This window comes from Musca domestica, unplaced genomic scaffold, assembly GCF_030504385.1.
Source record: "Musca domestica strain aabys unplaced genomic scaffold, Musca_domestica.polishedcontigs.V.1.1 1, whole genome shotgun sequence".
Taxonomy (NCBI): Eukaryota; Metazoa; Arthropoda; class Insecta; order Diptera; family Muscidae; genus Musca; species Musca domestica.
The window spans coordinates 33,923,699-33,949,433 of NW_026712114.1; the positions used below are offsets into that span (position 1 = coordinate 33,923,699).

Here is a 25,735-nt window from a genome sequence, read left to right on the forward strand (position 1 = left end):
AATGGGTGGTGGTTCAAACGGCGTAGAAGTTCAGATGGCAAATGAAAAACCCACGAATGGCACAAAATCTCCTGCCAATGCATCAACAGTAACAACAACGACAAATGGAGCCAACAAAGCCATTATCAAGGAAAATCTAAATGGCAAAATTGTCATACCAAGTGCAAGTTGTAAAATTCCTTCACAGTTTGAGGCAAATGGTGAAATTATTGATCCCCATTGTGATCCTAAAAATCCTCAAAAGATCTCATTCCATGACATTACTTCGGCTGCGTTTTTAATTAAGGATGGCATTGAGAGGACACCGTGTCCGGTAAGTGTTTTTTTTTTTGAAATTGAAAGAAAATTAAAATAAGATGTTTTTTACATTTATTAATATTCCTCAACAGCGCTCCACGACATCAGATTCCTATGGCATGGACTTATATTTAAAAAAAGATTTCCTTCAGTACACAGGAAGGTAAGTTATTTGAAGATTTTTTCCAATCTAATATGAAATATTTAAATTAATTGGTTGTGGCGGTTTAGTTTTTATACCCTACAACACTTTGTGTTGGGGTTTGGGATATTATATACAGAATGCAATTATCGTCCGATCCTCACGAAAAGGGTAGGGTTAGGCTCAGAAGCGCTAGGCCTATTGTTTTCAAAGATGTCCGCAATATATTTAGGGGTTGAAATGGACCAACAACTAAAACTGTTCCTGATTTTGCAGCCGTTATAAAGGTCATAAATAGAAACCAAAGAACACGAAATCTCGCATGAAGTTAGAGTTTAGGACAGCAGGTAGGATGGACCAATACTTTTGTCTGAAAAATACCAACATTACTTACAGGCGATAGCCGAAATACACAAAATGCGAACTTCTGCCTTTTTTTGCTGATTTCGTTGACGAATATAGCCAAATATCGTAGACAAGAAGATCGTATAGAAGAGTCTAAATTTGGAGATACAGAGGGACCTCTTGCTTTTGGAGATGGTCGCAAAATACGACGGAGTGCGTAAATATTGGGCAGTGCTCCGTCACATAATGTCAAAAGCGAAATCTCCCAAAATGGATTTGGACATAAGGGGGCTTCTAACATATTGTAGTGTTGTAGGGTATCACATGGTCGGCCCCGCACGACTATAGCCTTTGCTTACTTGTTACAAATGGTTTTATATAAAATTATGTTAAATTGAAATTAACTTTTTTTACTGTGGAGAAATTATTTGAAAAAATGAGTTAAAATTTATTCATCGATTTTTCAGACAATCCTTACCCCTTAATTCTATCCAATAATTAGATTACAGATCGTCCTTCTCCATAAATGTTTTAAATATTATTACAGTACTCACTTTGTGAAAAAAAAACGGAGGAGTATGGCAAAATTTACAGAATGGTTCATGGTTAACGAAGGAAGAAATACAACAGCCTTAGTTAGCTTTGTTTAAGATTTTGAATTGGATCTGTAAATTTAATATTCAAAACTAACATATTTCTGGACCAAAATGGAGTAAATGTTGAGACAAAGAGGAAGAAGTGTAAGAAGAGGACCTTTTAGTTCAAACTTTCCAAAATGGTTTTGTTGCGATATGGAAATTCTGGTCTTAATCAGGAGCTTCCTTCAAAAGTTAAATTGTGTACCATCGCCGCTTGGTTAGAGTTTTTGTGTTAACTGGACTTTATAAGCCTTACGACCCAAGACTTTATGCAAAATTCGTTGTACTGACGCTTTAATAGGGTACAGAAATAATACCGGCAACTGTTCTTCAGAGACGTGCACGGATTTTATTTTGCTCGACAACCCAAAAAATGTTAGCTGCTTACTATTTTTTGCAACGATGGCGTAGTTGTTAATTGTCAAAATAAAACCTCTTGTTTGAAAACGCAGTATGTAATTTATGATTTTCAAATATAATGTTGACCGTTTGTGAGGCTTGAACCAGAATATATGAACCGATTATCTAATCTGTAGACAGTATTTGATATAAGCAGAAATATTAAGATGAACAATGTCTATGAAAGTCGTTGGAACATTGGATGTGACCCATAGGTTTTACATTTGATTTAACAATTTGGAGGAGGAGAAGTCGGCTACTTATAAAAAGTTTAAAATTTGGAAAACTTGGGTTCGTGTTAGCTGGAGGAGAAAAAAGTTTAACATTTACAAAAAGTTTAAAATTTACAAAAGTTAAGTTTGCGTTAACCTGTGCCAGACATACCCAGAGAAAAGAGAAAATCTCAAGCCCCGGCCGGAGGCCGGCTACTTAATAAAAGTTTAAAATTTAGAAATCTTTGGTTCGCGATAACCGGTGCCGGACATACCCAGAGGCGAAAATCTCAATTTTTCCGTATTTTGAAGAATTTATCGAATTTCTAATATTAGTCGTAAAAAATCTGGTATTACGAGTTCGTAAAGAGTTCTGCATCATGTGGCAGAATATTGACACTATTGCTCCTCGTTTTCGTATATCCCCCATATACATAATTGTACCTCAACAATATTCAGTAATTTTACGACCGGAATAATATAAAATTAGAGTTCATAACGGGTTCTACTTTCTGTTTCTGGATATTGGGCCAAGTTTTTCTTTTGGTCCCTTATAATAGTACCTACCGATATTTGGCATTTTGACTTTTGATTTTTGTTACGGTTTTTAGGGGAATAGATTAAATTTCGGTAGAGTTAATAGAAAGGTGGGTACAAGCTACAGATATTTTCAAAATTTATTAATACGACACAAGACAAGGGGAGTATCATCTCTTTTCAAAACATCGAACACTACACGATTTTGGTAAAATATTGGGTCAGGTATTAAATTGGAAAACATAGGTCCATTCCTTCACACAGGGAGTAAATGTGACATAAACATCGTTGCGTTTTGTGACATAAAACTTCAAAATATCGAAAATCGGGAGGTACCGTTATATGGGGGCTAAAGCCATTAGTGGACCTGTAGCGAACACCTTTTCGCAGGAAGAGAACAGACTTTCGGAGAACCCCAATAGTTAAGTTTCAGCTCTGGATTAAACAATGTGAATTCTATTGTGATTTCAACAGAAAGACAGACTAAAATCGCTAAATCGGCTTATAATTTTAATCTGATCGGAAATATGTATACATTTTGGGGTTTCCGACGATATTTCGAGGAAGGACCTTCATTGTATGGTGGATGGTATAGAAATACCCTGTACCACAGTGTAGGGTGTAAAAATGGTCGTTGACTTAGGATATATATTTACCTAAATTTTGCCGATTAACATTCAAGTCCAGAGTTAAATTCTAAGTTCGTTTGTCTATTGGATTTACAAATTATGATAGGAAACAGACATTTTGGAGTTTGAGTAAGTGAATTGTAATCAAGTCAAAATCGAACATGCAATTTGTTAGTTGCATTCTTGGCGTCAATTTAGCAGCTTGTGTTCTCAGTGAAAAAAAGATGTTTGATAGAGGACACTTTTTATTAATTGGAACCTGCAATCTATCTAACTATACACAGATTTCAAAGATGATGTCTCTCATTAAAAAAAAAAATTGTTACATATATAACAAGTAAGCAAAGGCTATGGCCGACTATGTTATACCCTACAACACTATAATATGTTAGAAGCCCCCTTATATCCAGATCGATTTTGGAAGATTTCGCTTCTGAAATTATGTCGACCACGGACATTTGCCCAATATTTAAGCACTCCGCCATACTGTTAATTGTTTCCCATTCATAATGGTTGAATCCTGCCCTGTCCTAAACTCTCTTCTCAGGCGTGTCGATTGGCTACAATTGTGTGATCAGGAATTTTTTTCTGTTTTTGGTTCATTTGAACCCCTGTATATTTTGCGATCATCTCCAAAAGCAAGAGGCCCCTCTGTATCTCTCAATGTAGATTCATCTTTATGATTTGCTTGTCTACGATATTTGGCTATATTCGTCAACGAAATCAGCATAAAAAAGCCACAAGTTCGCCTTTTGTGTATTTCGGATATCGCCTGTAAGTAATGCTGGTATTTTTTCACACTAAATTAGTGGTCCATTGTACCCGCTGTCCTAAACTCAAACTTTATGCGAGATTTCGTGTCCGTCGGTTTCTATTTGTGACATTTATAAAGGCTGCAAAATCAGGATAATTTTTAGTTGTTGGTCCATTTCAACCCCTAATATATTGCGGACATCTTTGAAAACAATAGGCCTAGCCCTTCTGAGCCCAACCCTACTCTTGTGAAAATTTTCGTGAGGATCGGACGATATTTGCAATCCATATATAATAACCCCAACCTGTGTTGTAAGGTGAAAAAATATTACAATATATCGTAAGTCAAATTGAAAATATCGCACGCGATAAAAAATATGAAAAAATAAAAAATGTCACAAAATGCTACAAAATCTATAATAATACCATTATTGGCACAATTTTTTGTGATTTTTTTTAGATTTTGTTCTCTTATGCCAAAAAGTCATTCTGAATTGACAAAATTTGTCAAAATCGGTAAAGCCATTCTTGAGATATATGCATTCTAGCTAACATCCCCTTCCATTGTATATTTACATTGTATATATTTCCCGATATATATCAGATATATTTACAATCGGCATCTACGTAACGGTCAGAATTGACCTGTTCGTCTATTCGTGATTTCGCCGGGATTAAAAATATTCGCGGTTTAATGGAAAATTTGACTTTTATTTAACACAAATGCTATGTTCTTTTTCACCCACTAAATATTACCCTATGACCATCAAAATTGGAAGGCTTCTGCCCAGTCCTAAGCTCTAGCCCCATGCTAACTTCCGCGTGGATTGGTCTATAACTGCGACATGTAGAGCAACTGCAAAATCAGGAAATTTTTCAGTTTTTGGTCCATTTCAACACCTTAATATTATGCGATCATCTCCAAAAAATAGGGTTCTATTCTGACCTCAACCCCACCTACATTCGAAATTTCGTGAAGATCGGGCCATAATTGCGACCTGTAGAGTGATTACAAATTAACATGGACAGACGGAGAGACGGACGGACGGACATAGATCGACTCAGCTCGGCGAGATAGGAACATCCATATATACTTTCCTATGTGGGAAACCAATATTTCGAGGTGTTATTTGTAATTTGTAAAAGTAGCTGGACAATTATTTCCAAAAGTGTCACTAGATATCTGCGTCAAATGCGCAAGCGTGGTTTGAAAACTCAAAATGCCGTTTTGATGATTATTGTCAAATTTCATAGCCCTAACGTCTTGAATTCTACAGTATGATAATTGGATAGAATGATAAAGTAAGTTGAATAAAAAATAAGAATTACTAACAGAAAATATACATTTTATGCGTTACCCCACCCTTTGAGTAAATGAACGATTTCTGTACATTCAGAGGAAATATAGGAAATAAAAATAGTTTATTAAAAAACAAACACAGCCATGAAACGGAATGACTGGACGTCTGCATTGCATTACCTTTATGTTCCGTCTCATAGTCCAGACGCATATAATATAATCGTCATGGTTTGTTCCTTATCAAATAAATGTCTGCCTCTCTTTATTCATTATGACAATCAATTTACTGTACGGTCAATGGAAAAAAGTTTTCCAATCAGCCACGCTTCGTATTGCAATCTAGTATCGGCAGACACTTCACGTTTCATATTCTTTTTTTTTTTTAAATCCGTTGATACATGAAAATGGAAATGGTTGGAAAATTATGGGGAGCAAAGTCCAAGTTTTTCTAATAAGTAAAGTGGGAAGAAATTTTAAATTTGTGTTTCTACACAATACACTAAAAAAAAGTTAAATTTCTTTTGATAACAAAGACTAGAAGAACTACATCGAAATATATCATTTTCGAACTTGATCTTGATAAGCATTAGTTTAGAGCAAAGTTTGCATCATAAGAAAGCTTATATATACATGAATGAATATTGAATTAAAAATAAAGATTTTATTCAAATACATAAATATTTAAAAAATATGTATTTCAAATACATATTTCAAAATCATTATATAAATGTATTATATTTTTGACTAAATAAAATTACTTTTCAATAAACTTGAAAAGTAATTTTATTTAGTCAAAAATTTCGTCTCTTTTAATTTTATATTAATTATAATTAATTTTGATTTTATATTAATTATAAAAAATAAATAGTTCCGTTCCCATATTTAACACCCAATCCAAAAAATGCGATAAGAAATGGCAATTAAGACATTTTTTACTAGATCTCATTTTAAAATGCATTCAACTGTGGCAATACGTGTGTGCCGTTTCATTTTTTATTTTAAATAGGACAAAGGTCCTCGGCTCTAAAAAAAGACGCCGAGATATCATCGCTGGCGAATTTGCTTATGTTTGAGTTTTGTTTCTCAATGTTAATTAGTCAACAATGGCAAATTATTCGAAAAATTTTTTGAGTTTGAAATCCGCTTAGTTCTGGATTTAAAACGCGTCAAAACAGCAATTCATAAACAAAGGGAGAATATAGACCATATCTGTTCAATTTTTATGTACTTCCCCGCAGATTTATAACGTTTTTGAGTCAAAAACAAATCTAACAGATATGAAATACATTTTTCACTTTATTACAAATAGGTAGAATTTTTAAACATTTGAAACTTTCAAATATTATCAAAATGGTTTCGGAATCACATCAAATTCGTCGCCATTTCTAATTACTTATGTTCGGTGCATTTTCTACCAGAGAAACGAAATTGTTCGATTGAGATGAAATTTTCCACAAATCATCGAATCATATTTGGATACAGCTCCCATATATAGTATCGTCTGATTTCATAAATATTGCGCACCAAATGCGTAATATCAATCCGAATCTAATGAATTTTAGTACACAAGGCCAAGCTCAGTCCAGAAGTATGTCTGGAAATTTTGATTCAGATTTAGATATATTAGTTCATATATTTTCGTTCAATTTTAATGTCATATGTGTAATATTTGTCCAAATGGGATGGATTTAGTCCCATCCGATCGAATTCAGCCGAAAATAAAGTACTTCAAATTTGGTGAAAATCGGTTCAGATATATGACACATTCGTAATATGCGCTCAATGATATTGTGAACCAGATATCAGATACGCCTCAGAAATAACTTTTCCATATTTGTCGCAGAGCTTTACAATTTGACGCAGTAGTTTGTATTGTGCCTAAGATCGTTGGTATTGAAAATGAGATATATCGGTCCACTTTTTGGGATATCTCCAAAATAACGGTACCTTCCGATATTCGATATTTTGATGATTTTTGGCACATTTTTCCACAGATTTGTCCAAAAAATTGGTATTTTTAATTCGTTGTGGGTTTTAGCTTCGGTGGCGGAACATTGTATGTCCATGTCCACGTTTTCATATTGGCCCATATATCTGTACTTCTCGATATTCGGTATTTTGATGATTTTTGGCACATTTTAAAACAGATTTGTCTAAAAATTCGTATTTGTAGTTCATGATGGGTTCTAGCTCCGGCGGCAGAACATTGAATATCTAGGTCCACGTTTTCGTGTAGCGCACATGTAACGGTACCTTCGGATATTCGGTATTTTGACGATTAAGAAAACATTTTCTAATAGATTTGTATGCAATTAAGTACGTTTTCCATATAAGGAAAGGCTCTAAAGCCGTAATACGCACTTCATTCAATGTTCGATGCAAGAATTGGGAGTTTTCGGGCATTAAAATCGAATTATGAAAAAGGGTACAAATGTCATAATCCAAATTTGTGCAAGTCAGGTCGACATTAAAACATCCCGATATTAATGTTAGGAATAATTCATTATTTTTTAGCTTACTGGTAATGCAGAGAGTATGTAGTTGTCATTACTATGCTATAGTGATACGTGTGCTTACCAATTGTTGATGGTGTCAAAATAGGCCCTTGACAAAAGTCAACATTTTGAAAAAATACAAACAATTTTTGAGTTTGGCAGTTTTTTAAATAGTTTAAAAAATCTCTTTATTTCAGCTTCAAAGAACGTGGTGCTCGCTATGCTTTATTGTCTCTATCCGATGAGCAGAAGAAAATCGGTGTTATTTCGGCTTCGTTGGGTAATCATGCTCAGGTAAGTCCCAAATCTCATTTTTTTAAGATTTCAAAATACTTCAAATTATTATTTGTTTTTATTGTTTAGGCTCTCAGTTATCATGGCTGGAAATTGAACATTCCTGTGACAGTGGTAATGCCCAAGGCGGCTCCGATTATGAAAATTCAAAAATGTCGTAACTACAAGGCCAATGTTATTGTCGAAGGCAAGGATATGGGCGAGGCCAAGGCCTTAGCCATGAAAATGGCCAAAGAACAGAAAATGTTGTACATCAACGGTTACGATCATCCACACATTATGGCCGGTCAGGGTACTATTGGTTTGGAGATTCTCGAACAAGTTCCAAATCCCGATGCAGTTATTATACCCGTTGGCGGTGGTGGCCTCATCGCGGGCATTGCAACGGCCATTAAGGCCTTGTCGCCAAAAACAAAAATAATTGTAAGTCGAAACTTGGCGATTTGTTTGAATTTTTTGTTTTAATTTTAAAATCTCCATTCTAGGGTGTTGAATCAGCCAAATGTCCCAGTTTCTCTAATGCCATGGAAAATAATGGCCCGATTCACACGCCCATTAAGAATACCTTAGCCGATGGTTTAGCTGTACCCAAGGTGGGTTACAATGCCTTTGTCACAGCCTTGCCATTGATTGACAAAATGGTGGTGGTCAAAGAAGAATGGATTGCCTTGGCCATTTTACGTCTGGTCGAAGAAGAGAAATGTGTGGTTGAAGGCGCTGGAGCTTCGGGTTTGGCTGCCATTTTGGCTGGACAGTTGCCGGAACTGAAGGGCAAGAAGTAAGATTTTCTTAAAGAAAGATAGACATTTTTAAGCTTCGACCAAATTTTTTTTTATAGAGGTTGAATGTGGACCAAACTTTTGTTAGAGATTAAAATTGGATTGGATTGGATTGGATTGGATTTTCGTTAGAGAAAAAATTTGAACCAATTTTTCGATAGAGATACAATTTAGACCAAGTTTTCGTCAGAGATAAAATTTGGACCAAATTTTCTATAGAGATAGAATTTGGATCAAATTTTCTATATAGATAGAATTTGGATCAAATTTTCTATAGAGATAGAATTTGGACCAAATTTTCTATAGAGATAGAATTCGGACCAAATTTTCTATAGAGATAGAATTTGGACCAAATTTTCTATAGAGATAGAATTTGGACCAAATTTTCTATAGAGATAGAATTTGGACCAAATTTTCTATAGAGATAGAATTTGGACCAAATTTTCTATAGAGATAGAATTTGGACCAAATTTTCTATAGAGATAGAATTTGGACCAAATTTTCTATAGAGATAGAATTTGGACCAAATTTTCTATAGAGATAGAATTTGGACCAAATTTTCTATAGAGATAGAATTTGGACCAAATTTTCTATAGAGATAGAATTTGGACCAAATTTTCTATAGAGATAGAATTTGGACCAAATTTTCTATAGAGATAGAATTTGGACCAAATTTTCTATAGAGATAGAATTTGGACCAAATTTTCTATAGAGATAGAATTTGGACCAAATTTTCTATAGAGATAGAATTTGGACCAAATTTTCTAAAGAGATAGAATTTGGACCAAATTTTCTATAGAGATAGAATTTGGACCAAATTTTCTATAGAGATAGAATTTGGACCAAATTTTCTATAGAGATAGAATTTGGACCAAATATTCTATAGAGATAAAATTTGGACCAAATTTTGTATAGAGATAGAATTTGGACCAAATGTTGTATAGAGATAGAACTTGGACCAAATTTTCTATAGAGATAAAATTTGGACCAAATTTCTGATAGCAATAAAATTTGGACCAAATTTTTGATAGTGATAGAATTTGGATCAATTTTTCTATAGAGATAACATTTTGGACCAAATTTTCTGTAGAAATAAAATTTTGGCAAGTTTTTCTTCAGACCCACATGGTCCCACATTTTCTTTAGATATAAAACTGAACTTGCAAAGATAACTACCATCTTCATTTTTTCAACTTTCCAGGGTTGTCGTCCTCCTATGTGGTGGTAACATCGACACAACAGTGTTCGGTCGCTGTTTGGAACGTGGCTTGGCTGCCGAGGGTCGTTTGGTTAAATTCAATGTTGAGGTATCCGATCGTCCTGGTGGCATTCATGAGCTGTGTGAAATTCTCTCAGAACTTGGTGTATCCATTAAGGATATTATGCATGAACGAGCCTGGCTAAAGGATATCTATACAGTGGAAGTCAAGGTGGTGTGTGAGACCAGAGATTGGGCCCACAGTACAGAATTGAAAGAAGAACTGAAGAGACATTATTCGAAAGTGCAATTTTCTGAAGAGCCATTGGCCATACATGAACAAATGATTAATCAAGGCAAGAAGTAGAAACGCGAAGTCCTTGTAGCATAAAATCCTTGTTATTATTTTTATAAAAATGTATTTAATCAATAAATTATTATTTATTTAAGTAACTATTAAAATTTGTTTGTTATTATTCTTCCTCCTCCTCCTCTTCTTCTTCTTCCTCATCATCATCACTTGCTTCTTTCTCAGATTCATGAGTTTCATTTTCATAATCACCCAAATGCTCTCCCATAGCCACCAACTGCAGTTCCTTTTTGAGCAAACTTAGGCGATAGGCTTCCTCCATTTCAACACTGGGATCAGTGGTCTCCACAAAATCCATTGGCATATGAGGATATTCCTCATCTGGATCTGGTATATGTTCCCATGCCATGTTACGTGCCACATACTTATGACCCCAACCCAAATAAATGGAATCGCAAAGATCCTCAAAAGCAAAGGAAAAGGCTCCTGGCCATAGATTGGATCTCATTATCAGAATACGTTCATTTTTATTGGTGAAATTGCTGGTGAAACGTCCAATCCATGGCACCGGCATTTCGGGGTTTACATCTCGAGAACAAGGACTCAATATCGAGGGTCCATATTCACGTAAATCAGGTTCTTCAAGTTCCTCTTCTTCTCCGCCTTCATCGGAATCGGTTTCTTCGCTTTTGTCCTCTTCATCGCCTACTTCTTCGTTGTTATCTTCTTCTAAACCCATTTCTGCAAGCTCACGTTGTTTCTCCAAGCGTTTAAGTTCCCGCTGACGTTCACGTTTTGCCTTTTCTTCATCGAACCAAACAACACGCCCTTGTTTTAAAATGTTGGGCCTTGTGTGAAGCCATTGCGAGGCTTCGTTTAAGGTTTTTAAAGATAACGGATTATAATTTTCATTCTTGACCAAAACAATGTCATTATCTGAAAATTGGTTTTAAATTTAGAAATTTTTTTATAAAACAATAACAATAGAATAACTTTTTGCATCTAATTTTGAAAAAATTTGATAAAGATGTGTTTATTCAGTCGCTAATCGGAACCCCCCTTCAGAAATCATCATGCGTATCATCTGGGTAGAAGAATACAAAATGTCCTCAAATGGGGTTCGTATGAACCCTTGTGAGTTCTAAAACACGTTTTTTAAACAAATAAACCTTATATGTATTTTCAAGGTATTTGAATTGAAGGAAGATAAAGTTTTTTTTTTTGTTGGACAATCATACGATTATTTAAAATTTTGACCCACAGAGAGATAGGGAAAGAGAGATAGGGAAAGAATGCGCCTGACACCCTTGTCTTTCAATGAGATATGTTTTTGGGACAGGTACCGTAAAGTGTAGACCGATATTGTCCATTTTCGTGTTTAATTAAAGTTAAATGAAATGTTAAGAAAAAATTAGAATTCGACTGGTTATTGAAAGTACCAGAAAGCCTGGACCCACATACCCTACTACTACATATTGCCAGATTTGACTTTACCCTTAGTTTGCCCTCTCTCAAAAAAAAAAAAAAATCGGGAGCATACATTGCCCATCTCCGAACTCGATCTAAGTTTGATAAAAATATTACAGAGTGAGATGAAAAAATATGACAACCAAATTCAGACTGCTGTCATTTCTAAGCCACTCGTCCGACATCTGTTAAAATTATTCCAGTGACAGCTCATTATATTGTTTATAAGGGTACAAAAGCATTTTGGTGAGAATTTTCCTGAAAAAATGTTCGTAATGGAATTCAAGCGTGATAGTGTGATTTCTTTATATTTTGCTGGAAAACCGCAAATGGCTATCGTTAGAGCACTCCAGCATTTAAATGTGAATCAATCTTTTGTGTCTCGTACCATCGCCCGTAAGCTTGATACTGGTAGCGTAGCCCGTCGTCAAGGGAGTGGGCGGAAGAAAACAGCAACATCAGCAGAAATGGTTCGAAAAGGAAAGAAGCGTCTTGATTGAAACCCTGAACATATCGCAATATTCCATTCGGCAAATATTGGAAAATTAGCTCGGGGTAAAGTCATTGAAATTCCAAAAAGTGCAAGAACTTACACCGCAACGGCAATAGAAAGAAAATAGACTTAAAAGAGCTAAGGAGTTGCTTCGCTTGACCGAAAGTGGTGACCTGTCGAATTTGGTTTTCTCCGATGAGAAAACATTTGATGTCCAGCAGTTTATAAACAACCAATATTATGGTGTTTACTTGCCAAAGAGGTCAGCTGAAAATGTGGACCTTCGGTTGGCCACCAGAACTCAAGCGTCGGCCATGATGATGGTGTGGGCCGCCATAATGGCCGATGGTCGCTCTCCCCTCGTATTAATCGACCGTGGCATCAGAATAAATGCAGAATATTATCGCGAAAATATTCTGGAGGGTGTATTAAAGCCTTGGGAACGCAAACATTTTTGCCGCAGACCTTGGACATTCCAACAGAACTCAGCACCATCGCACTCAGCACGCGCCAACCAAGAATGGTTACAAACTGAGGTTCCTCGCTTCATTTCCAGCGCACAATGGCCCCCAAAATCTCCGGATATCAATTCGTTGGACTATTGTGTCTGGAGTGTTTTGGAGACTAAGGTTGGCACTAAAATATACCAAAGTGTTGATCACCACAAGCAAGCGCTTTGCCGAGAATGGGCCAAAATACCGCATAGCAACATTCGGGCAGCGTGTGACGTTTTCATCGGCCGTTTGAAGCCCATAATTCGTGCCAAAGGTGGCCAATTCGAACAAATCTATACATATTCTAAAATATGATGCTATTTCCGACATTTTTTGCTTTCATTCAATATTTTTTTTTTTAAATTAAAAATTATGGCGTTTGATTTGATTGTAGTTTTTTTATCTCATCCTGTACATGTTTCATCCGATTTGGTGTTTACGTTTTGCACACGTTCGTAACATGCACTCCACATAAATTTGGTACCAGATATCAGATACGTCTTAGACATAAGCGCCTAAATTTTTTTCAAGATCGGTTCAGATTTGGATATAACTCCTATACATATATCTTTCTTCAGGTTTATTACGCACCAAATAGCTAATATCTGTCCAAAAGGAGTGAATTTTGGCACTTCAGACTGAATTCAACCAAGAAGCAAGTACTTTAAATTTTGGTGAAAATCGGTTCAGATTTAGCTATAGCTCCCATATGCATGTTTCAGCCGATCTGATGTTAAAGCCCACCACATGAGTAGTATGCACGCCACAACAATTTATTTGATACCGGACATTAGATACAGCTCGAAAATACCTCTGCCAAAATTGTATCGATATCCGTTCAGATTTTTATATAGCTTCGATATATATATCTTCATCCGATTTTACGCTTATTGTTCACCATATATGTAATATCTGCACAAATTGGATAGATTGGTTCATATTCAACCGAATTTTTCCATTTGCTGAAACTCAGTCCGGTTTATCTATTGCTTCAATAAATATTTTTTAATATAATTTTTATCGAAGTCATATCATGCACTAACTATACAGCAATGTTATTTGGTACTAGAGGTACAGAATCCTCCGTCAAATTTGTTGAATATTGATTCAGAGTTGGATATAGTTCCCAAATTTTGACTACTCTAAAGCCATGATACGCATTCAAATTAGGTTCATAGTTGGTATGATCTACTTCACATAAACTTTTTTTCGTCCCCGCCCCACTTTTGACCTTTCCTTACTGTTTTTTAAGTAACCAGTTCTCTTAAATCAAAAGTTTATCAAACAAAGCAAACCAAATAATTATTTTTCCTGTACCTGGTTCTTCGTCTCCCTCATCTTCTCCTTCGCCAAAAAATGTACTTGCATTTCCTTCGTCTTCTTCCTCTTCACCCATTTCATCATCAACCATACCATCAAAAAGTCTTTTCTCACTTTTCGTCATTTTGCGATAATATCCCTTGGGAGCTATTTGGGTCCCAGCAGTAATGCGAGCAATCATTGCCCGCAAATAATGTTTCTCTTTGCCCGGAAAACAGGGATATGAAATAATATCAGCTTCCAAATCACCGGTTAAAAATTTCTTAATTTGGCGAGAAACTGCAATTTGTTTGGGTGTACAAATCGGCAGCTCAATCCATTCATCTGAAAGGCAGTTCACCACAAAATATGAAAAACGATTAACTCCCTGACCTATGGGTTCGGGAGGTATATCGAAAAGTTCTTCGCGCCTCACAGTGGGAATGGGCATAGCATTAGGTTTCATATTTTCCAGTTCATCGTGGGGATAATTTTCCCAGCCTACCGATCCTGGTATTAGTTCTGGACCTATATGAGATGGTAGTTTTATTTCGTCTGGCATTCTCCATTGATTTTCGGCAATTTCCTTATGCATTTGCAGAAATCTCGAATCAATTTCTTCGTTTGTCAACAGGGCTTCGACAATGTAATACGACGACTTCAGGCCATTTATCATGCCCCAAAAACGGCACTGCCTAATGGAGGAATGTGTCTGGATACGATCCATGGAACAGGCCAGCTGAAAAATATCTTCAGAGGAAATGCTAAAACCACATTGGTTCCAATAGAATTGTAAATATTGAACACGTTCATTGAAAATTCGAAATTTATAGGGAAATTCTGATTTTAATTCCAGTTTTAGGTTTTCTTCTTTTTGGAGTTCCTCTTCCAGATCTTCCTCGGAGATGCCAGGTTTGGTATAATCGACTTGGGGTAACTTCATGGACATCAACTGTTTCTTTGCCACCTGATATAGACGATGTTCTTCGTATACTCCATTCGGAGGAAAGCGTTCGGGGAGATGTAGTTTCTGCTCACGAACATTGCGACTGAACTCTTCGAAAAAATCAATGACATTTGGTGGCCTCTCGTCTATGACACGTTTTATGATGTCCGATAAATGGTCGAAACTGTAAAATATTGAAATTAGAAAATTCACTTTTAATCCAAACTTTTTGCTACTCACAGATTATCGCCACTAATACTGCTGTATTGCTGCATTATCGATTTGGCCAATGCCAATTCATAGTCAATATTTGGTGCTGCGGGGCGGGATAATTTTTGTTTCCGGCAATCCTGATTGAAAAGTGCACTGCTAATTAGGGAGGATGAAGAAGAGCTCGATATTATCACAGAGGGACATTGCTCAAACGATTGTTTTGAAGTTTGTTTTGATATCTTCTCTTCAGATTCTGCACATGCTGGCTGTGCTCTGGGAAAGGGATAGTCACCACCAATTTTAACACTACTGGAAGTATCTGTTGGTATGAAATCCCCACATGAGAAATTCGTATCCAAATTCATGATTTAAATCGGCTGTATGGGTAAATATGTATGTTTTGAAGTTTGAAAGTTAATAGAAATAAAAATAAATTATTTTGATGGAATTGACGTCGATTGGATTGGTAATGGCAACAAATCGGAAAATTTTAATAAAAATTGTTGCGACGTAGTAACAATACTCGATATTTCGTGATTCGAAATATATTTTTACTAGCCATAACTTTATGGCTTTGCATGGATAGAAATATTGTCATATTATGTCCTCCAATATAAAATTTTCGGTATACAAACTTTATCATTACGATTGTAATTCTTCCAAAAGGTCGTTTAAGACTCTTGATCAACGTAAAATTCTCCAAGTCCATGTCCTTAACGAATCCACATAGGAAGTTAAAATCTTACACAGAGTTACCGCCAAGTCAATTCAAATCGGCTTTAATAATCCTTCATTATTTTCCTGCATTTTTATACCCTCCACCATACTATGGAGGGTATATTAATTTTGTCATTCCGTTTGTAACTCCTCGAAATACTCATGTCAGACCCAACAAAGTATACATATTCTTGATCAGCGTAAAATTCTAAGACGATTTAGCCATGTCCGTCTGTCTGTCTGTCTGTCTGTTGTAATCACGCTATCTTTCGAACAAATTGAGATAGAAGGCTAAAATTTTGCACACATGTATATTTTGCCAGTAGGCAGGTTAAGTTCGTAAATGGGCCATGTAGATCCATGTTATCAATAGGCCCCATATAACGGTACCTCCGGTATTCGGTATTTTGATGATTTTAGCGACATTATTCACGGAAATTGTTTCAAATTTGGTATTTGAAGTCCAAAATGGATACTACGCCCTAAGACAGAAAATTGTCTGTGCAGGTCCACGTCTTCGTATAGCCTCCATATAACGGTACCCTCCGATATTCGGTATTTTGATGATTTTAGCGACATTATTTATCGGAATTGTTTCAAATGTGGTATTTGAAGTTCGTAATAGATACTACAGCATAAAACCGAAAATGGGCTATGTAGGTCCACGTCTTCGTATAACCCCCATATACCGTTTCCCCCGATATTCGGTATTTTGATGATTTTAGCGACATTATTTACCGGGATTGTTTCAAATTTCGCATGTGAAGTTCGTAATGGATACTTCAGCCCATGCCAGAAAATTGTCTGTGCAGGTCCACGTCTTCGGCATTTTGATGATTTTAGCTACATTATAAACAGATTTTTCTTCAAGTTTCGCATTTAAATATTGTAATAACTTATGACAAAAGTTGTCTATGCAGGTAAACGTCGTCGTATAGGCATTCGGTATTTTTTAAATTTTAACAGAATTTTTAATGGATTTTTTTTTGGGAATTTGCCAAAATTTTTACCAAATGGTGGAGGGTATTAAAAGTTTGGCCCGGCCGAACTTACAACTTTTTTACTTGTTATACACTCAGCGTGATGCGACCAAAACGTGCCTCATCGAAATAACGGTTTCAGACCCTAGGTTTCTTTGTACCAAATCCGTTTCAGAACATTTGAAGTCGACCTAGCGATGTCCGTCAGCGATTACTTACAACTTACTATATCTAAATATTTCTCTCAACCAAAAGCCTGGGATGAATAAAATTGGATATAATGTAACAGGGAGAAGGAAGCGAGATAGACCCATAGTTACTCTTGAGGATCTTCATAGAATCACTTTCTGAGTCGATTTATGCATGTCAGTCAGTCCGTCCATGTATTCTTGTGAACAACATGCAGGTCGCATTTATTATCAGATTGAGATGACATTTTTCCAAACAATATTTGCTTGGCCCAAGGACGAGCACGAAGGAATTGGTGATAATCGGATCAGATTAAGATATAGCTCTCATATATCTTCAACCGATTTCGCATTAATTATGCGCCAAAAGGCCAATATCAGTCCTAATGACCTGAATTTCGGCACATCGGACCGAGTTCATTCTAGAAAAAAGTACATCAAATCGGTTCAGGTATAGCTATAGCTCCCATATATATTTTTCGATTTGGGGTTTTAAGTCCCTCACGCGTGTACTCTGCATTTCACAACGATGATCGTTGGTAACAGATATCAGATACAGCTCTGAAATAAGTGTATCAAATTTGTCAAGATCGGTTCAGATTTGGATAATCCAAATGGCCTGAATTTTCGCCTATCCGACCGAGTTCAGTCTGGAAGCAAGTACATTAAATTTAGGTGAAAATCGGTTCAGATATAGCTATTGCTCCCATATATATGTTTCACTCGATTTGGTGTTTAAGTCCCTCAAATTCGTAATATGCATTCGGTATCAAATGATATTTGATACCAGATATCTTATAGAGCTCAGAAATTTGTTTGCCAAATTTGATCGAGAACGACTAATATTTGGATATAGGTCCCATATATGTCCTTAATCCGATTTCAGGTTTATAGTGCAAATAATGACTAATATCAGCCAAAATGGAGTGAATTTCGGAACGAACGTTTACATTTTGTGGAACTCGGCTCCGATATATTTTTTAACGAAGTGATATCATGAACTGTATAGCAATGTTTTTTGGTATACAAGATTAAAATGTCTTCGTCAAATTTAGTGAAAATCGGCTCAGAATTGGATATGCCTTCTATATATTAGTTCCCCCTGAAACCAAACTGTGACTGCTCTAAATGTTGATAGGTGGTATGATCTACTTCAAATATGCACATTTTAATATTTTCTAAAAATTAATCTGGTGCGTCGCAATATTTATATAATATTTATTTAGGACCAATACCAACTTGACACTATTGGCCCCTTCCTTCGAGACCTTCTCCATAGAAAATAATCCTAACACAAGTCAACATATATGTATTTGAATAATCGAACATCGGATAAACCGACCGATACTTATACCCTACAACACTATGTGTTGGGGGTATTATAAGTTTGATTGGGCCAAAAATTATGTAACACCTCGAAATATTTATTTCCCATATAGGAAAGTATATATGGATCTTCCTATCTCGCCGAGCTGAGTCGATCTAGCTATGTATGTCCGTCCGTCCGTCTGTCCATGTTAATTTGTAATCATTCTACAGGTCACAATTATGGCCCGATCTTCACGAAATTTAGAATGGAGGTGGGGTTAAGGTCAGAATAGAACCCTTTTTCTTTTGGAGATGATCGCATAATATTTAGGGGTCGAAATGGACCAAAAACTGAAAAAAATCCTGATTAGCATGGAGCTACAGCTTAAGGCTGGGCAGAAGCCTTCCAATTTTGATGGTCATCGGGTAATATTTAGTGGGTGAAATAGACTATAATATTTGTATTAAATAAAAGTCAAATTTCCATTAAACCGCGAATATTTTCAGTCCCGGCGAAAGCATAAATAGACGAACAGGTCAATTCTGACCATTACGTTGATGCCGATAGTAAATATATCGGATATATATATATATATAGCGAAATATATACAATGTGTGTATACAAAGGAAAGAAATGTTAGATAGAACGCTTATATCTCAAGAATGGCTGGACCGATTTTGACAAATTTTGTCAATTCAAAACGCCCTCTTGACATAAAAGTATAAAATATAGATTTTGTAGTATTTTGTGACATTTTTTTATTTTTTCATATTTTTTATCGCATGCGATTTTTTCAATTTGACTTAATATTGAAGTGTACATTTTGTAACATTCTTTCAGCTTACAACACAGGTTGGGGATTATTATATATAGAGATTGCAATTATCATCCGATCCTCACGAAATTTTTCACAGGGGTAGGGTTAAGCTCAGAAAGGCTAGGCCTATTGTTTTTAAAGATGCCCGCAATATATTTAGGGGTTGAAATATACCAACAACTACAAAATTTTTCTGATTTTGCAGCCGTTAAAAAGGTCACAAATGGAAACCAATGGACACGAAATCTCGCATAAAGTTAGGGTTTAGAACGGCGAGTGGAATGGACCACTATTTTTATGTGAAAAAATATCAACATTACTTACAGGCGATATCCGAAGTACACAAAATGCGAACTTCTGGCTTTTCTATGCTGATTTTGTTGACGAATATAACCAAATATCGTAGACAAGCAAATCATATAGATGAGTCTAAATTTGGAATACATAAGAGTCCTCTTACTTTTGGAGATGATCGCAAAATATTTAGGGGTTTAAATAAACCAAAAATAAAAAAAAATCCTGATCAAACAATTGAAGACAATAAACACGCCTGAGAAGAGAGTTAAGGACAGGGAAGAAGTCTACAACAACTAACAACACGATGAAGTGCGTAAATATTTTGCAAATACTCCTGGTCAAAATCCTAAGGGTAATATGTGGGCAGTGCTCCGTTCAAAAGCGAAATCTTCCAAAATGGATTTGGACATAAGGGGGCTTCTAATATATTGTAGTGTTGTATGGTCAGCCCCGCACGACTATAGCCTTTGCTTACTTGTTTTTAACTTATTTTAATATATAACAGGTCGTTGAACTGTTCAATTGCATTTCAATTCCAGAATGAATGCAGTCCATTTCGATGGTTGCTACTTAAATAAGAACTCACAACTTTGTTTTTGTTTTTTTATTAAACAAAATAAAATCATATGATCTAATAACAAAACATTGAGTCAATAGTGTTTCGTTTTGTTTGGGTTTCAATAAATTTATCGAACAAAGAAAGTTGAAACGCATTTGCCGGCGGAGAATACTCTCCAGCTACCTGTAAGAAGGAAAGCAAGAGGTGACTTTTTAATGCAATTATCATATGATACAAAAGAGTGTAAACATAAATATGGGATTAAAAAATAACAACAGTGGCACACTCGAACAGATATCTAGATAAGATATCTTCTACCTCCATTGTATTTGCAAAGTGGTAAACAAAAATTGTTATTATTATTATTGTCGTAGTCATTTGCTGTGTGGGAGTTTAAATAAATAAACAATATGTAGCTTAAAATAGTCAACAGTTGATAGAATATTCTATTAACATATATTCTATTTGAAAAAAAAAAAAAATAAATAAAAGAAAGACCTTTTAGGTTTGTCATCTCGATTTTGAATATGATCAATGGGTAAGTATGGTTGTGTCCAATCAATATTGGACACTAAAATAAAAAAAATTAAAATCTTAACATTTTTTTAAGTCTCATAAAAATTAAAGATCTAAAAAAATACCCACTGATGTGATAGAAATACGACACATTTTAGCAGTTCTTACATGTGGTGTCCGTTGGAATTGCAATTTTCGAATTTCGAAAAAAGGAAAGTTGTGCTGAATTGTGCCAGGTTTGTGCTCAATTGTGCCAGGTTTGTGCTCAATTGTGCCGAATTTTTTTTCGAAATTCGAAAAAATTTCTGAGATATTCGAAAAAAGATTTTTTCCGAAAAAAATCTGACAGAATTGTAATTTTCGAATTTCGAAAAAAATAAAGTTGTGCTGAGTCGTATTCGGTTTGTGCCCATTTGTGCCGTTAACATTTTTTCGATATCTCTTACCAATTTCGAAAAAAACGACAATTTCGAAAGTATGTCAGAATTGCAATTTTCGAATTTCGAAAAAAATTAAAGTTGTGCTGGGTCGTGCTTGATTTTTTGCTAACCGTTTATTTTTCTCAATATCTTCAACCGTTTTCAAGTTATGGCAATTTCGAAAAAAAACAGTATTTTTCAGAAAAATTGCTGTAATTTTTGTAAAAATTCAAATATTGAGATGCGATAAATTGTGCTGAGTTGTGCTCACTTAGCACAATTTTTCGTCCATACATAACGAATTTCCACCTTTATCGTTACTCGCTAAAAATTAAAAAAAATTATAACTTTTTTGAAATCTGCAAGTTGTGCTGAATTGTGCTCACCTAGCACAATTTTTCGTCCATACATTGGAAATTTGTATCTCTACTCGTTGCTCGTTAAAATGGTAAAAATCAAAATCGCATATTTAGAAACAAGATATCGAAAAACTAAAAGTTGTGCTGATTTGTGCTAACCTAGCACATTTTTTCGTCCATACATACATTTTAAATAAAAATCTTAAACAAAAAGATGCATTCATTCAATATCGATCAAAAATGGACCTCAGAGACTATTAAATGCCTTAAATCTGTTTTTATTATGGGAAAAGCATATATATCTATAATTTCGAGAACATGAACAAATGTTATACAATAGTACCGACGGGTACTGTAGATGCTGATCATCTGAATATAAGTATGTTTTTAATCAAGTTTTATATGAAGATGACAACTCAAAATTGTATGATAAACCAAGAGATACATTAATATAAACAAAAATAAACACTTTCTCTATCTTCGTTTATCAATTCTCTATACATATTTACATATACACTTGAATATATAATTTTTTATAATATTAGAATGGGTCGAATATAATGAAAAGAAAATAAACAAGTAAAACAGCAGCTAAGCACCATTTGAAAGAAGCTTGAAAATTAAAAAAAAAAAATCCGTCGAAAAATACCTCTCTAATGAAAATCGTTATATGGGGACAATACGAAGATATGGTCCTGCATAAGCAATTTTTGTCATAGGCTTTAGTAACGGTTCCGAACTTCAAATACGAAATTTGAAACAATTCCGGCGAATAATGCCGCAAAAATCATAAAAATACAGAATATCTGCGGGTTCCGTTATATATACTAAAAAGTGGAGCTTTATAGACAATTCTCTTCTAGGGCATAAAGTACTCCGAAGAAACCCCTTGTGTGGATTTCAAGACAATTCCATTGGAAAATTTGACTGAAATCATCAAAATACCGAATATCGGAATATCTCTTCTAGGAAATAAAGTACTCACAAGAAAATCCTTGCATGGATTTTCAGACAATTCCGTTGAAAAATGTGGCTAAAATCATCAAAATACCGATTATGGCGAAGTACAGTTATATGGGAGATATATGATATTGTGTACCGATATAGATAATTCCCTTTCAGCTATAAAGTACTCAGAAGGAACTCCTTCTTTGGATTTTCAGGCAATTTCATTAAAAAATGCGGCTAAAATCATCAAAATACAGAATATCGAGACGTGCCGTAGATAATTCTCTTCCTGGGGATAAAGTACTCACAAAGAACTCCTTGTGTAGAATTTCAGACAATTCCATTGAAAAATGTGGCTATAATCATCAAAATACCGAATACCGGGGGGGGGGGGGGGTGGTGTACCGTTATATGGGAGTTATAGGATATCGTGGACCGATGTAGCCCATCTTAGAACTTGTCATGCCTGTGCAAAATTTCAAATATTTTCAATTTTTAAATACTTCCTATCTTAATTCGTTTTGACTGTAGAGTGATTATAACAGACGGACGGACTGACAGGGCTAAATCGCCTTAGAATTTCACCCTGTACCCTCCATACTATGTATGGTGGAGGGTATAAAACATGTGATATTCCGAAGGAATAGACCGATTTCTACCATATTTATATCTGGTATTGTGTTGATAGAAATATTGACATGTGCCAACTCTGAATTGCATCGGATGTTAATTTTATGAGCTTCATGAATATTAAAAAAAAAATGTTGACACTTTGTAGGGCAGGTACTTGATGGTGTGGACCTACATTATCCATTTTCGCACCTGAGCTTTGCGGCATCTCCGATAGTAGCCGGAGAGGGATAGTGATCAATTTAATAAAACTTACATTTGAAATAAATTATAAAAAAATATAAAGAATTTTTTTTCGAGTATTTTTTAACATTGATGCAAATAAGACACCTTTACTAACTTGCTTGACGCTTGACTGACACTTGTTGTTATTAGCAATATTGCCAAAAAATATAGAAACACCTCAAATCTAATACTGCATGTATTATTAAACCGAAAATACATCGTCATCATGCCATCTTCTTCTTTAAAATTTTTAGAAACAATTATAACATGTTTTCTTTAATGCACAATTTTCTTTTATTTAAGAGAATATAGCTTAAAATGTATGAAACATTTTTTTTTATTAAATTTTGTTTCTAATATTACACGAATTTTGTTTCGTTCCAAAGCCAAAGCCAATATGCATAAAATCATAAAAATACCGAATATCGCGAGATACCATTATATAAGGCCCATAAGAAAAAGTAGATCTATATTTTCAATGTTCTGCTACCAGATAAAGAAGCCGTTACCAATTTTTATACCCTCCACCATACTATGGAGGGTATATTAATTTTGTCATTCCGTTTGTAACTCCTCGAAATACTCATGTCAGACCCAACAAAGTATATATATTCTTGATCAGCGTAAAATTCTAAGACGATTTACCCATGTCCGTCTGTCTGTCTGTGTGTCTGTCTGTCTGTCTGTTGTAATCACGCTATCTTTCGAACAAATTGAGATAGAAGGCTAAAATTTTGCACATATGTATATTTTGCCAGTTCGTAAATGGGCCATGTAGGTTCAAGTTATCATATAGCTCCCATATAACGGTACCTCCCGATATTCGGTATTTTGATGATTTTAGCGACATTATTCACCGGAATTGTTTCCAATTTGGCATTTGAAGTTCGTAGTGGATACTACAGCCTAAGACAGAAAATTATCTGTACAGGCCCACGTCTTCGTATAGCCCCCATTTAACGGTACCCCCCCGATATTCGGTATTTTGATGATTTTAACGACATTATTTACCGGAATCGTTTCAAATTTGGTAGTTGAAGTTCGTAATGGATACTACATCCTAAGTCAAAAAAAGAGCCATGTAGGTCCACGTCTTCATATAGCCCCGATATAACGGTACCCCCCGATATTCGGTATTTTGATGATTTTAGCGACATTATTTAACGGAATCGTTCCAAATTTGGTATTTAAAGTTCGTCATAGATACTTCCGCATAAAACAGAAAATGGGCCATGTAGGTCCACGTATTCGTATAGCCCTATATACCGTACCCCCGATATTTGGTATTTTGATGATTTTAGCGACATTATTTACCGGGATTGTTTCAAATTTCGCATATGAAGTTCGTAATGGATACTTCAGCCCATGCCAGAAAATTGTTTGTGTAGGTCCACGCCTTCGTATAGCCCCCATATAACGGTACCCACTATATTCGGTATTTTGATGATTTTAACTACATTATAAACAGATTTTTCTTCAAGTTTCGCATTTAAATATTGTAATAACTTATGACAAAAGTTGCCTATGCAGGTCTATGTCGTCGTATAGGCATTCGGTATTTTTAAGATTTTAACAGAATTTTAAACGGATTTTTTTTTTTTTGGAAATTGCCAAATTTGTACCAAATGGTTGAGGGTATTAAAAGTTCGGTCCGGCCGAACTTACAGCTTTTTTACTTGTCAATACTCCATTTGGAACAGTTCTGTTAAAACGTGGCTAAAATCATTAAAACCCGAATATCGGGAGGTACCGTTATATTGGAGATATACGAAAACGTTCATCGATATACCTCATTTTCAATACCAACCATCCTAGACACAATACAAACTATTCTGCCTAATTTCAACTAGATCAACTAAGACAGACGGATATAGTTAAATCAACTAAGAATTTTATGCTATATACGTCTACCATGAATATTTACAAACGGAATGCCAAATTTAATACACCCTCCTTTCCATGGTGGAGAGTATACAAATTGTATACATTTGATTTACATGGCCTACTTCATATATTACTGTACAATGAGAGCAAAAATAATTAATTGTTATAACTATAATTTTTAGAATACTAATAGAGTACTAATACCAAATATTTCCAAAAAATATTTTAATCAGGTGTCAATATTTCTACGAATATTTTTCGCGATTATCAGAGAAATAATTGTCGATTTTTCTTGGAATATATTTGGAGCTATTTGAGAAATAATCGTGAATTATGGAGAAATATTATTTGGCTTTTTCTTAAAATAGTTTTTTCCTAATAATTTTTTGAACGAAACCAACAATAGCGTATATTTCTATCAGTCTAAATTGTCGACCCATTCTAATGTATATACGCTCATAATTATGTATGTTTCATTGTTTTTGTGTTTGTTATTATTTTATTCACTTGATAACAAATAGCTCTTTTAAAAATTTTGTGCTCTCTCTCCTTTCAACAACAGAAACCGGCCGGTTTTGTTATCATTTTTCTCTCTTTCCCAATCAAGTGACAATTGTTGAGGCCTTTCTACACCCGAAGTGTTTTTC

The 25,735-nt window shown here is 35.0% G+C and overlaps 2 protein-coding genes across 2 annotated transcripts; one reads left to right on the forward strand and one right to left on the reverse strand.

Moving 5' to 3' along the window:
- On the forward strand, positions 1-10,471 carry LOC101890531 (L-threonine ammonia-lyase; the record flags this gene model as incomplete). Its single annotated transcript, XM_059122007.1, is given in 6 exon segments — positions 1-313; positions 390-460; positions 7,945-8,041; positions 8,111-8,464; positions 8,527-8,819; positions 10,022-10,471. Coding segments are annotated over 6 exon segments (1,491 nt in total). The 3' UTR covers positions 10,386-10,471.
- Position 10,472: 1 nt separating this feature from the next.
- On the reverse strand, positions 10,473-15,719 carry LOC131802228 (radial spoke head protein 4 homolog A-like). The gene is made up of 3 exons (XM_059122013.1): positions 15,268-15,719; positions 14,100-15,211; positions 10,473-11,264 (listed from the first exon to the last, which is right to left on the reverse strand). The coding sequence occupies exons 1-3, from the start codon at positions 15,603-15,605 to the stop codon at positions 10,492-10,494; spliced, it is 2,223 nt and encodes a 740-aa protein (XP_058977996.1). The 5' UTR covers positions 15,606-15,719; the 3' UTR covers positions 10,473-10,491.
- Between the last annotated feature and the right edge of the window lie 10,016 nt (positions 15,720-25,735).